The 11,864-nt window shown below is 36.7% G+C and overlaps 2 protein-coding genes across 3 annotated transcripts; one reads left to right on the top strand and one right to left on the bottom strand.

Annotated features, from left to right (window-relative positions):
• Nucleotides 1-752: 752 nt before the first annotated feature.
• On the bottom strand, nucleotides 753-5,728 carry LOC141826850 (5'-methylthioadenosine/S-adenosylhomocysteine nucleosidase-like). 2 transcript variants are annotated; one of them, XM_074714166.1, is made up of 9 exons: nucleotides 5,601-5,728; nucleotides 5,246-5,474; nucleotides 5,100-5,166; nucleotides 4,658-4,749; nucleotides 3,874-3,980; nucleotides 2,724-2,798; nucleotides 2,333-2,407; nucleotides 1,512-1,604; nucleotides 753-1,201 (listed from the first exon to the last, which is right to left on the bottom strand). In XM_074714166.1, exons 2-9 carry the CDS (start codon nucleotides 5,349-5,351, stop codon nucleotides 1,004-1,006), a joined length of 813 nt encoding a protein of 270 aa, XP_074570267.1. In that variant the 5' UTR covers nucleotides 5,352-5,474; nucleotides 5,601-5,728; the 3' UTR covers nucleotides 753-1,003. The 2 variants fall into 2 exon arrangements, with proteins under 2 accessions (XP_074570267.1, XP_074570266.1); XM_074714165.1 differs by having other exon boundaries at nucleotides 5,246-5,690.
• Nucleotides 5,729-6,025: 297 nt separating this feature from the next.
• LOC141827755 (putative zinc finger CCHC domain-containing protein At4g19190) lies at nucleotides 6,026-11,078 on the top strand. Its single transcript, XM_074715073.1, has 7 exons — nucleotides 6,026-6,262; nucleotides 6,375-6,437; nucleotides 8,659-8,810; nucleotides 8,897-9,007; nucleotides 9,159-9,360; nucleotides 9,944-10,058; nucleotides 10,147-11,078. The coding sequence occupies exons 1-7, from the start codon at nucleotides 6,038-6,040 to the stop codon at nucleotides 10,710-10,712; spliced, it is 1,434 nt and encodes a 477-aa protein (XP_074571174.1). The 5' UTR covers nucleotides 6,026-6,037; the 3' UTR covers nucleotides 10,713-11,078.
• Nucleotides 11,079-11,864: the final 786 nt, after the last annotated feature.

The following is an 11,864-nucleotide window of genomic DNA, read 5'->3' as shown; positions in this document are numbered from 1 at the left end:
CGTAGGTTGAAAAGTTTTTTTTTTCAAAAATTTAAAATAAAAGTGAAATTTTTAATGGGTCTATGAATTCATAATAATCATAGTTGAATTCATAATAATTAATACTTCTTTTAGAGCCATATCATTAATCTTTCGTATCAATATAATTTCTTAGAAAACCTCTTAAATGTTCTCTCCGTACTTTCTTTAATCACAGGATTCAAAAGAGAATAGAATAATTCAGATAACTTAGGGACCATAATCACTATTTATAGGTAATTTTTTAATTATCTTTTAATATTTTTTATTTTAGTTCATTATACAAATAAAATTTATTCATAAAATCTCTATGTATTAAAAATTGTTAATTAAGTTTGTCAAGAGTGTACTTATTTCAACCTTTTCATTCTTAGCAAATATTTTTTCAATTTCAACAAAAAACTCCTTAGCCTTAATTATTTTATTAGATATTATACCCCTAAATGCTTTAGAATGATTTTCTTCATGATCATCATACACATACGATTTGATCTCTTCCACTTTTCCATCTCTCTTTTCATCAAAGATTCTCTTATTCATAAGAAGTAGAGGAGACTCAGTCTTTAACGCAAGATTAAGAATAATAATAATAATAAATTTAAATAAAGATAAATCCATCTCAAAAATAAAATATTAGTTACTGAGATATCTCTTCTACAAAGTATGTTCCATCTCAACTATGTCCCAATACTGAATGATATCTTGATGTATAATCAAATACTAACAATAAAACATATCAAATAATAAATCTTTTTTAAGACGGATTTATTGCTCACATATTATATCAAGATTTTTTTATTATAAAATACATATATCAATTACTCATACAGGGCAGAATTACTAATGACTCAAATGAAGTTTGATAAACATACAAGTTTGGAATCACAAGTAACAATCAAATGATCTCTTATACGGCGGTCGCAAACTTAGCTCAAGGTAGTTCATAAACACTGCAGCCTTACTCGCGATTCGACAGTGACGAACATCAAAGATCAGAGAGGATCTTACCACTTATGAAGTCGACCACCGCAGTTACAGTCTGATGTAATGCAGCTGAGACTGCAATCAAATTCTCCATGAACTCTTCGGCGGTTGGCTTCTGACCATCCACGATATCCGTCACAGCCTTGAGGAAGATCGCAGGGACTGAGAATAAATCTGCAACATATGCCACTGCTGCTCCCTGAGAAAAAGAATGAAATCCTTTTGGTAACTCTAAGCACAATAAACATGAATCATGGATTGGAATGTCCAGATGAAGCAGTACAGTACAAATTCATCTCTAAGGCTTTAAATCCCTATTTCTAGTACATAGAAGATGGTTTCGATAAGAAGTTCGATATGCAAACTACAAGGTCCCAAGTTTAGCAGGTTAAGATAACTTTGACCTTAAGCCCCTTGCTAAGTTTTAGGACATGTGAGCAATGTAAGTTACACGTCTAACCAAACTTGCGGATTTGTATGATAAATGGATCGTTAGGCAAGTATATTACCTCCATGTCTTTAACAGTTGCGTCGTTCGCTATGATTGATGATTCGTCTTGTGGGCACATATCCAAGGAATCCCCTGTGGATAATTTTCCAACCTGAGGTAGATTAAAAGAAGTCTGTTAACTAGGTATCAGCAGAAAGGCATTTAATCTGCATAAATGAGAGGAAAATATAGGGGTAGCCTATAGATGATTAAAAGAAGACCGAAAAAGTTAAATTTAGGCCTACATGAGCGACCAATAAATGGTTCAATTAGGCGATGTCAAACTATGATAAATATGCACATTGAATGAGGAAGACCAATAAAGATTTGGTTATCAATGTTAATATAGGATAAAATATATTTAAATATAAATGATGATATAATAGGAGATAGAATCTAATGGTGTAGGAAAATCCATATAACCGACCCCACTTAGTAGGATAAGACTTGGTTATCATTGTTGTTGCATAATGACTGAGGAAATTATTTAGGCGATGGGAGAAGGCGAAAAGGTTGGAGAAGAAAAGGAAAAGAATAGTGGAGAGCAAAAGAGTGAAGAGGAAGACAGTTCAAGGCGATTTGCTGAGGTGTGGAATCAAGAAGATGAAGCAAAAGCATGAGAGGGAGAGGGAGAGGGAGAGGGAGAGGGAGAGAAGGCATGCAGTAAATGGAGATTCACTTTCGATTACAGTTGGCTGACATTTTTTCTTTGGATTTCTATAGTTGGAGCCTCGGTATCACAGAAGATGGGGAAAAAATATACACAATACAGGAGTCGGTAAGCGGTGCTTATGATCTATATTCAGATGTATACTGTAAAACTTTAAATAACATGAATACCTTCAAGCCAAGTTCTTTTGCAAGATAGGGAGTAGAGAATGTTCGCCTGGCTCCAATTCCATATAAATCAAAAACCTGCAGAATTGTGAGAGGGAAAAGTCAAATGCGATAGGGTAACTTTTGCAAGTCTTTCATATAAATATAAGAGAACATTTTATCAAGTTTGCGATCAGACAAAGGACTGTAAGGTTATGTAGTGAGAAATGTCCGACTTGAAAGAAACGATTGAAGGGAAAAACTTCAAGCCAACCAAGCTTAACAAGCACTAACATTTCAAATGCATAAAATAAAGCAAACAATTTTAATATGGTTTTATAGGTCAGAGGAGAGACTTAAAATTTGAAAGGACATTCAAGCTGTACAAGGCAACGATAGCAGCACAAATACTCACTGGTATAGGAATTCTTCTATCGTGGAAGGCTACATCCGAAACAAGATAGACATCTTTTATACATGCTCCTTTTGCCTGGATTGTCAAGGATGTAATAACAATCAAAAGCAATCGGCTGAAAGCCAGAAACAATACCAAGGTAAATACAACAAACAAACATTCATTAAATTTTAAGGACTTGCTGATAAAAGATATTGTTCATGGAAGCCTCATACCAATTGGTCTAAAGTTATATGTTAAATCTAACAGATGTCCAACTCTCATGGTGCAAATAAAATCAACGAGGAACAAATCATGTGAAGAAATAAGAAAGCCCAAAACAGTAAATTTTTCTGAAGAAAAGAAAATTTAACAGCAGTAGATTGTTTTCTGTCACGTTTACAGATATAGACAAGGTACAAAAATTCCTCTTAGAAGTTCACCACAGGTAAGCATCAGGCAAAAACAATCAAGTTATAATAAGGAAATTGAAATTTTAGTTTGAAAGACAAAGGTGAGTCATATCAGCTATAAGTATTAATAAACAATAATTGTCCTAATCAGAAACCAAATGTTAGTTTGGAAAGTAGAAAATCGACACAAAAGAAATGTGATTAAACCTCAATATGAACGATGAGACATTCCCAAGAAACCCAATAACATAACTCCTTCAACCTATAACTTCCTGTATGTTGCATCAAAAGGTGCTCATGTAATGGGTACTCTCTATAATTTAACACTAGAAAAAAATTAAGTGATTCAGCAATAACAAATTGATTTGTTAATGTTTATTGGTAAACACTATTTATAGGCCTTCAGAGATTATGTGGAGAGGAATATGGAGTGATACAAATGCAAGATGTCCATTCAAAAAGCCAAGATGAAGTGGTTCAGAGGAGTATGATCTTACCAAGGGTTATTAGGTCAAACAGGTTTTGAACAAAAGAATTTAGGACAATGATAAATAACTATTGGATGGGCCATCCGTATTCAAAAAATTTGACTACAGATAGATCTAGTTACTCAAATGCATAAAAGAAGCTGGCGAAGGTAACAGCCCTACAAAGATCAAAGGGTTTAAAAGTCAGTGATTCACAATTAGGGTCACAAGTCCAAGTATGCCATTAGTGCTAAGAATCAGATCTTCCAAGGAATGATATGAGAAACATACTTGAAAGCCACCAGCAGTTCCTGCATTGATAATGAGGTCTGGTTTCAGTGCTTGAATAGAAGCATAAGTCAAGAGAGATGCTGATACTGTGCCAACACTATCAATACCTGAAATTAGTAGAAAAATTCAATCACAACCGAAAGTCAACAAAAAAGAGAAGAGAAAGAAATTGCTGCTCTAAGTTGAAAACACAGTGTAAGAACTTTGAGTTTTAAGTGGTAGATTAGAACCATTAACCTGAGGGTTCTTGAGTTTCACCTCAGTTTGAAACATCTTAGAGCATAGTTAACACAGAAATCAATTGATCTAATTTTTTTTTTAAAAGTAACAAACTCTTATGTGTCTTATAGATTTTCACAAACCTTATCCAAGTCACATAGTTTATTTATCGATTGAATTAATTCCGTCACCTTAAAAGAACAATATTCCAACTCGATTCTTGGTAGAAACTATAAATACCCATAAACTCTAAAAAGAATTGCAATATAAGCTACTATAAGACATATTTACAATTTTAGAATGACAATAAATCATATAACTAGCTATGCAGCATAGTTCACTCATGTAAATATACATAAGAGGGATCAAAGAAAAGATTTACTACTGAACTACTGTTAGAACAAACAAGGATCTCATTCTTTGACTTTCATTCTCATTTACCAAACAATAAATCTTATACTAAAACAGAAGTGCCTTGATAACAACAAAGCATCTCATTAAGAGGTAAAATAAACTATCCAACATCACATATGAATTAAGAAAACTGAAACAGAAGAGAGTTTACCCAATTCTGTATCTTTCCCTGGCCAAACTAGATTGATATGCAAGCCTTTGTAAGTACCATGATATCGAACCCATGGAACACCTTTGGGAAACCTGTTGAAAATAGAATTCCACTCTAATTCTCATAACTGTGTATTAGAAATATTAAAGCAGTTAATGATGTGAGAGCTAGACCAATTATACAAAGCTTTTGCAAAAACATCGAACGTTATGTGTATGTGTAGCATTAAATTTTTGCATCAACAAAGAGTAAGTGCTGAGGCCATCACATTGCGGTTATTATTTGTGACTAATGGCATGGCCTCACCCTTCATCACCCTTCTCATCGATCAATCTAAGCATTTACTTTCACAAAATTTATCCTTATCGACAGAGGAACTACACGTTATGCTTTCTTATAGGCCAAAATTAAGGTATAAACTAGGTTGTAGAAGTGAACTCACACTGATCGATCAAGATCCTCAGAAAGATCGAACTTGGCGACCAGGGGGAGCGCCTCCGTCTGCATAGCTACGGATCCGAAGCCCACACAACCAAAATCAACAACCAACATTCGAATTGAGGGCAGAAATACGGTTTCGTCCCGTACCTATGATGATCAGGATGGTGGAGATGGGCAGGTCGTCGCCGGCCTTCACGGCAAGGTTCTCCTCCTCGATCGCCGCCGCGGCTTCTGTCTCCTCGGGAGGAGCCATCACTTCTACTTCTGTTCGCCTTCCGATCGGAGGGGGGAGAGAGGGACGGCGGCTTGGGCGTTGTGGGATTGGATTGTGGTTTTATTACGGATTAAATTATGGATTACAGAAAGCTTTTATTACCTATCACAAATTCGCAAGTCGCCAAAAAAAAATCTTATTTTTCCAAAAACATCTTTTGACCCACTGAATTCATCAAAATTTCTACGCCAAAAATCGATCTTTTTCTCTTAATCCAACCAAACTCACCGCAAAAAAACGACTTCCTGCATCCGATCTTTCTATCTGATTGCAACCGCCACGCTCGAGATTTTACCGGAACTTAATTTGAAGATGAACGACGCGTCGCTCCGGAGCCAATTCGCTGTTGCTGTTGCATTGTAGCCAGGGGCGAAAATCATAACTGTTTAAAAATTGTGAAGGATGTTTTGATAAATTTAAACTCGGAGAGGGATCAAAATCATAAATGAATAATAGCTTAAGTTCACCATCAGGGAGTGAATTGAAGTTTTCATAATATTCCAAGGTAAAGTGAACATTGTGGTAATCTTGAGATAAGGCCCCTTGTTTTTTCTTAATTGCTCGGGGACACCTTGCTTCCCTTTCTTCTTGTTGCTGCGAATTGGTTGAGCGAGTTAGGGTTTTCGATTTTGCTCAGCTCGCACGGAGGAGCGAGGCGGAGCGAGATGGACGAGGACATCACGGGCGGTGGCAGTGGGAGGTTGGGGAAGAAGCCATCGGAGAGCGGGATAGAGGTGGACTACAAGACGAAGGCGGGCACGGCATGGAGCCACTCCTACCTCAACCAGAAGCCGTGGCACCCCCTCTCCTACCCCAACCAGCGACGCAAGTGGATCGCCGAGCAGACCAACGCCAACCGAGCTAGCCGCGCCGAGGAGGTTGCCCGGGAGGTAAGCAGCCACAAGCTCCGCCGTCTTCGCCCTGGCCTTATGTGTTGTCTTCACAGCAAGGAATTGGTTCCGTGCGTTTTACTTCGATCGGTGTTTTTTTGCTTCTTTGCAGTTTGCTCAGGAGCAAGAGTTCTTCCGGCAAACAGCCCTCTTTTCCCAGAAAGAAAAGGAAAAGGTAAGCTACCCTCACTCGATTAATCTTAATGGAAAATTCACAGTTAAGACATATGAATGAATTGAAAAAGTATGAAATTTATTAAGAGACTTTCATACGTCCATATGTCTTTGCATTCATTGCCTTGTTGATCTTTTATGATTTCCTCATATGAAATCCGAAAGAATTGATAGAACTATGATGGTAAAATAGAACTCATTTCTCGACCTTGTCTTGCTCTTACTGTCTTGTTCAACATTGGATGTGCCTCTAGTAGTAGAGAGAGGAAAGAAATTAAGATGATATGGATATGGCTGAAGACAGCCAAATAGATTTATAGTTAGACATGTTGAACTGATTATAATCAAGGGAGTGAAGAGCAGTGTAGTCGATAGACAAAAGAGGACTCAATTTAGCATAATTAGAATGATATGACATTTCCAAATATATTAATGACATCATCTTGCTGTTCAAGCAAGCAACCACAAATAGTTGAGATTCAATGCTTGTTGTTGTAGCTAGATAATGATGTTTCTCAGTGCTTCTGTTTATGATGTTTCATGCAAGAGATAAAGGAAGAGCTTTGCATCCTTTGGTTTCTACTAGTAATGCTATGCCTTTGGGAACCAGTTTGAGAACCTTGCTTCCTTTTGTGATAACTCTATCTTGCAGTTGGTCTTTTTTTTAAAAATAATACTGGGTGTCCATTCGATAAAGGGAGCTTTTGAAAGAAAGCTTGACATGCAAATATTGGAGCAATACTAATTGACGATGAACTGTATATTTTTTCTGAGAACCTCTCATACGCATTACATCACAGCCACTAGATAATTGTTTCCTTATAGTTTCGAGAAAAACTCAAACACCACAACTGAGATGTTAGTATAGTTTCTAAATAGCCTAAAGTGTGATGATTATGATCACAAAAGTTTCAGATCATTCTGACAATAGATAAATGTGATATTCCAAATACATGTATGTATGTCTCTCTCATTCTTTATTTTCACCTGATCAACACTTGTAGTACATGTTAGAATGCTTTGAAAATTAAATTAGTTAAAAAAGAACCAAAATATGAATCTGAATATTCTCAAATTTAAGTCAAGCTAAGCAGATTTGACAAGGTACCTGCAAGATGTTAACTTGTTTTTGTATCGGTCCCTTGTGAAACTTCTTTCTCTTCCATGTTTCCTATCTTTGGTTTATGCTTCTCTTGGCCTATTACTCATTACATTAGTCATTTTAGTGCTGAAAAAGGTTATTATTCCCTGTTTACTCTGGATATAGAGTTAAATGACATACTCGAGTATACTTGCTGTACAATGTCTGTTGCTGGCTGTGTAAATGGGTCAAATTCGTGACTAGCATAGTAACATCGGTGCATTTTTATACTTTGGCAACTCAAGTGGTTATGATGTATCGCATAGTGGCATGTAATCATTTTTGCTCCTCATTTTGACGAGAGCACAAGAAAGGAGGTCATCCTGTGATGAATTAGGTGGCATATTTATTTAATTCCTTGCAGATTTAGTTGATTGTTGACCAAAATATAAAACATGCTATTTACTCTGACTCATAAGGGATGATCAGTATTCTAATTCTGGTCTTCTGTTAAGAGTTCGGTCTATCTGCATGCCATTTTCGGTGTTTGCTGTATGATTTTCATTCTTGTTCATTTGTCTTGTATTCCTTCTCTTGTCATGTTTTTGTTTTTTGAAGTTTGTTCTTTTGTTTACTTTCTCCCATTCAAATATAATTACCAAAGCTTTCATTTATAAGTAAATGAGGACTGTCTTACCTGCTTATGTGTATAAGGTCCTATTATCTGTGTCCTAGCTCACTTGACAGTTAATCAAAGGGTTCAGATTACTCTTTCTCCAGAGAGTAGCCTCGCTAGTTATCTGAAGACCTACTACCATGTGAGAAAATAAAAAAGTTTGTTTTTTTATTAAAGAGTGTAAACTGTCCTAAAGCACTGGCAGTTGAGTATACTATGATTCTGAGGCTATCATATATAGGTGAGGACTGTCTGGGTCCTCATTTCATGATTAATCAATGATTTTATGTCTATCTTAGGCTCCCTACTTGTTCACCAAGGTTATCTACCACCATGCAAGATGATAAAAAGCTTTGCTCTTTAACACTTTCAAAAATTCTAAAGCCATACTGTAGATGACAAGTACTTTTCCCAATGTTTGTTGGAATATCTTTATGATGTCTAACAAGTCAATTACATTTTCAGGTGGAGATGATGAAAGCTGTGAGTTTTATGTATGTAAGACCACCTGGTTATAACCCTGAAAGTGCCAAAGCTGCAGAAATTGCAGACGAGCAGAAGAGGTTGGGTCAAACTAACACAGAGCAGAATCCTACAGAAGGAACCAGCTCAACAATGTAATTCTTCAAGTTATTTTTTCCTTATCCTTTATCTCAAGCAGAAATTGTCAAACTTGCCTGCTGAATTTATCTTTTAATTGTAGACCTGATACCAAAGCTAAGGCAGTTAGAGAGAAGAAGCCAAGACCAAAAGATGTATTTGGTCGACCTTTACCGACTGAAGAAGAATTTGAAGTGTTGAAAAATGCCCCAAGGTAAACTTTAATTTCATGAGTTGAGTAGAGTTATTGCAACATTTAATATGTTCCTTTCCTACTGTTAATTGACCACCTGCTTGTGTTGTCTTCAGATCAGATCTATCATCTCTGCTGATCGATTGTAGTGTTTCTTCGTTTGATCTTCCAGGCTGGAGACTGGGGTGCCAGTGAGAATAAAACCATTTGCTGTTGAAGTTCGAAATGTAAGATGCGTAAGATGTGGAACTTTTGGCCACCAAAGTGGAGATCGTGAATGCCCCTTGAAAGATGTCATAATGCCCAATGAAGAGAGTCGATTAAAGAGGGATGATCCTCTCACAGCTATAATGGCACAGACAGATTCGAGTGAGGCAAGCATGACATTTCCTTTATTTTTCTCTATTTTTATCTTCCAAATGAAAGACAGTGGCATTGAAAGACTAAAACTTTCCATTCTTCAGAGAAGATAACCTATAGCGATCCACTTTAATGCATCATAACCACCAATTTGCTACATTTGCTAGGTTTACTATGGATGGTCTTCAGTAAATACTAAGTCAAGATATTCCACAGTTTGAAATACTATTAAAGAAACTTGGTGGTTGACGAATCTATAAATGTGTTTGCTCTTATTAATATATGCTTATGCTCGCCACGCTGCATTGCTTTGAATTATGTTATGATTAAGCTTCAGAAGGTTGATATAATGCGGACAGGTAGAGGAACATGTGCCCACCATACATATTTGTTTCTTTGATTCATTTGCAAGTAGTTAAACTTATCATGGATATATAGCTAAGGCATTTGTTGGTTTATCGTGTTAACTCTATATTCCGCACAAAAGATTGATCCATGACCCTTGTGCGGGCTCAAATTGCTTTTAGCTTACATAATTTCATAACGATGCTGTGCAATTCTTCTTGCATCAATTAAATAATGTGTGATTTGCTTCAGCCTATGAAGTGGGAACTGAAGCAGAAACCTGGCATGAGCCCCCCAAGGGGTGGCTTCAGACCAGATGACCCTAACCAGCAGATAGTAGCAGAGGACATATTCGATGAGTATGGAGGTATAGTTTTTTCTTTTTCCTATATGTGTGTGTGTCAAATTTGTCAATTAACTCCTCGACATTCTGCCATTCTTTTCTTTGGTTCCAGGATTTTTGGGTGAAGGCATCCCCTCACTTCTCTCCAACATCTCTGCTGGAAAATCTATGAAGCATCCCAAGCAAAAAAGCAAGAACAAGAAACGAACATCAGAAACTCATAATAGAAGCAAGAACTGGCACGATGATGGTCTGTCCTTATCATCGGATTTTGAAGTTCACAAGGAAAGCAGGAGAGGCTCCAAGAGCAGGATTGCTAACCAACTTTCAGATTCTTCCTCATCTTCAGACTCTGAAGCACGTAGGGATAGCAGGCAGCCACCACCGACAAGCAAAAATAAGAAACATAAAATGCAAGGTTCATCACCTGGTTCAGAAGGCGGTAGGGAAAGCAGGAGGCAGCATTCAGACAGAAAGCACCAGAAGCAGCATCGCCATCGAGCTTCTTTGTCATCTGACACTGAATCTGATAGCCAAAAGAGGCAGAAATCAGCATCCAAGCATAAGAAGAGACACCGTGCAAACTCGAGTACTTCGGACAGTTATGATTCTGATCACCACCATCATCATCGTCGTCGTCACAGGAACCACAGACATCATCGTCGTCAGTCACCATAAAGATGATATGGAATACCAATCAGACTGAATCCTTGTGCCATTTGAACTAAATCCATAAAGATGATCCTTGTGCCATTTGAACTAAATGGATCTGAAATTCTAAACATAGTTCGCTGGAAGGCTAAATATTGAGCATATCAGGATAAATTGATATCGAATTCGACCTGTTGATCATGTTCTCTTGAAGTTCTTGTGTTTAGCAGTCGAGAGGGAAGCTATGATCGCATAAAATTTTTTCGGAGACCCCATCAAAACTCTTAGCATAGGTTCCATTCCATTTTAATTTTCTATGCATGGAAAATGGCTGTCTAAAAGAACAATCACTTCATGTTTTGCCATGTTATTGTGAAATAGATTGCAAGTGGATGGCGTGTAAAAACTCACTATGGTACAATGTTTTATTTAAAATGTTTATTTAAAATTGTTTCTTTTTCTATAATTAAACTTTTAAAAAATAAATATGTGTTGTTATTATTATCATTATTTTGACTTCTTTAATTGCATCTGCAATGACGTGCTCCTTTCTTATGGGAAAAACTAAAATATATTTATTTTATTTTCTTTACTATTTTATTTAATTATATTCCTGTTTAAAGATCATTTCTTTCTCCGATGTTTTTGTCACTCTTTTAAAAGGACTGAAATAAACTTTTCTTCTCCATCACAACCGCCAAACCCTAATCATGTGCTCTTTAAAATATTTTTATTTATATATTTTTATTCTTTTTAATTAATTAATTTCTTTTAAAACCCGATTCTTTCATAAATATTATTTATTTAAAGAAAAATTACTCATTTTTAAAATTAATTATATTTCTTTTAAAAGATCGTTTTTTCGCTTAAAATTTCTATCCTGGCGTGGGATAAGCTTTCCTTTTATATCGCATCGCAACCTCGGAACCCTAACGTGATCTCGGCGAACGCCTCACTCCTGCTCCATCTCCGTCCGCTTTTCTTCCGTGGCCTTCGTCGGACTCCAAGGTCAGCGATCTTAACGTTGGTTATCTTCGTTTGAACTTTGTGCTTTTGGTTGGGTCGCGGAAGGCTTTTGCTCTTCTGCATTCTTCTCCGTTACCACCGCCGACCCTAACGTGCTACTCTCCGGTGGCCAGAGATCTCCCGTCGAAGACCCTTCTCTCGCCCCATCCTCCG

Source organism: Curcuma longa, chromosome 4, assembly GCF_044706935.1.
Source record: "Curcuma longa cultivar G26 ecotype Majalengka, Jawa Barat chromosome 4, ITB_CL_G26_1.1, whole genome shotgun sequence".
In the NCBI taxonomy this organism is placed as follows: domain Eukaryota; kingdom Viridiplantae; phylum Streptophyta; class Magnoliopsida; order Zingiberales; family Zingiberaceae; genus Curcuma; species Curcuma longa.
This window is presented reverse-complemented; position numbering and strand designations above follow the sequence as displayed.

Excerpts from the sequence above, each read along its gene's own strand:
- LOC141826850 (XM_074714166.1), bottom strand. The coding sequence starts at position 5,351 with ATGGCTCCTCCCGAGGAGACAGAAGCCGCGGCGGCGATCGAGGAGGAG. Across the intron at positions 4,750-5,099 it reads GAGGATCTTGATCGATCAGT|GTTTCCCAAAGGTGTTCCAT; the intron begins GTGAGTTCACTT and ends TATTTTCAACAG. Across the intron at positions 2,408-2,723 it reads ATAGAAGAATTCCTATACCA|GTTTTTGATTTATATGGAAT; the intron begins GTGAGTATTTGT and ends ACAATTCTGCAG.
- LOC141827755 (XM_074715073.1), top strand. The coding sequence starts at position 6,038 with ATGGACGAGGACATCACGGGCGGTGGCAGTGGGAGGTTGGGGAAGAAG. Across the intron at positions 9,008-9,158 it reads GTGTTGAAAAATGCCCCAAG|GCTGGAGACTGGGGTGCCAG; the intron begins GTAAACTTTAAT and ends TTGATCTTCCAG. Across the intron at positions 10,059-10,146 it reads CATATTCGATGAGTATGGAG|GATTTTTGGGTGAAGGCATC; the intron begins GTATAGTTTTTT and ends CTTTGGTTCCAG.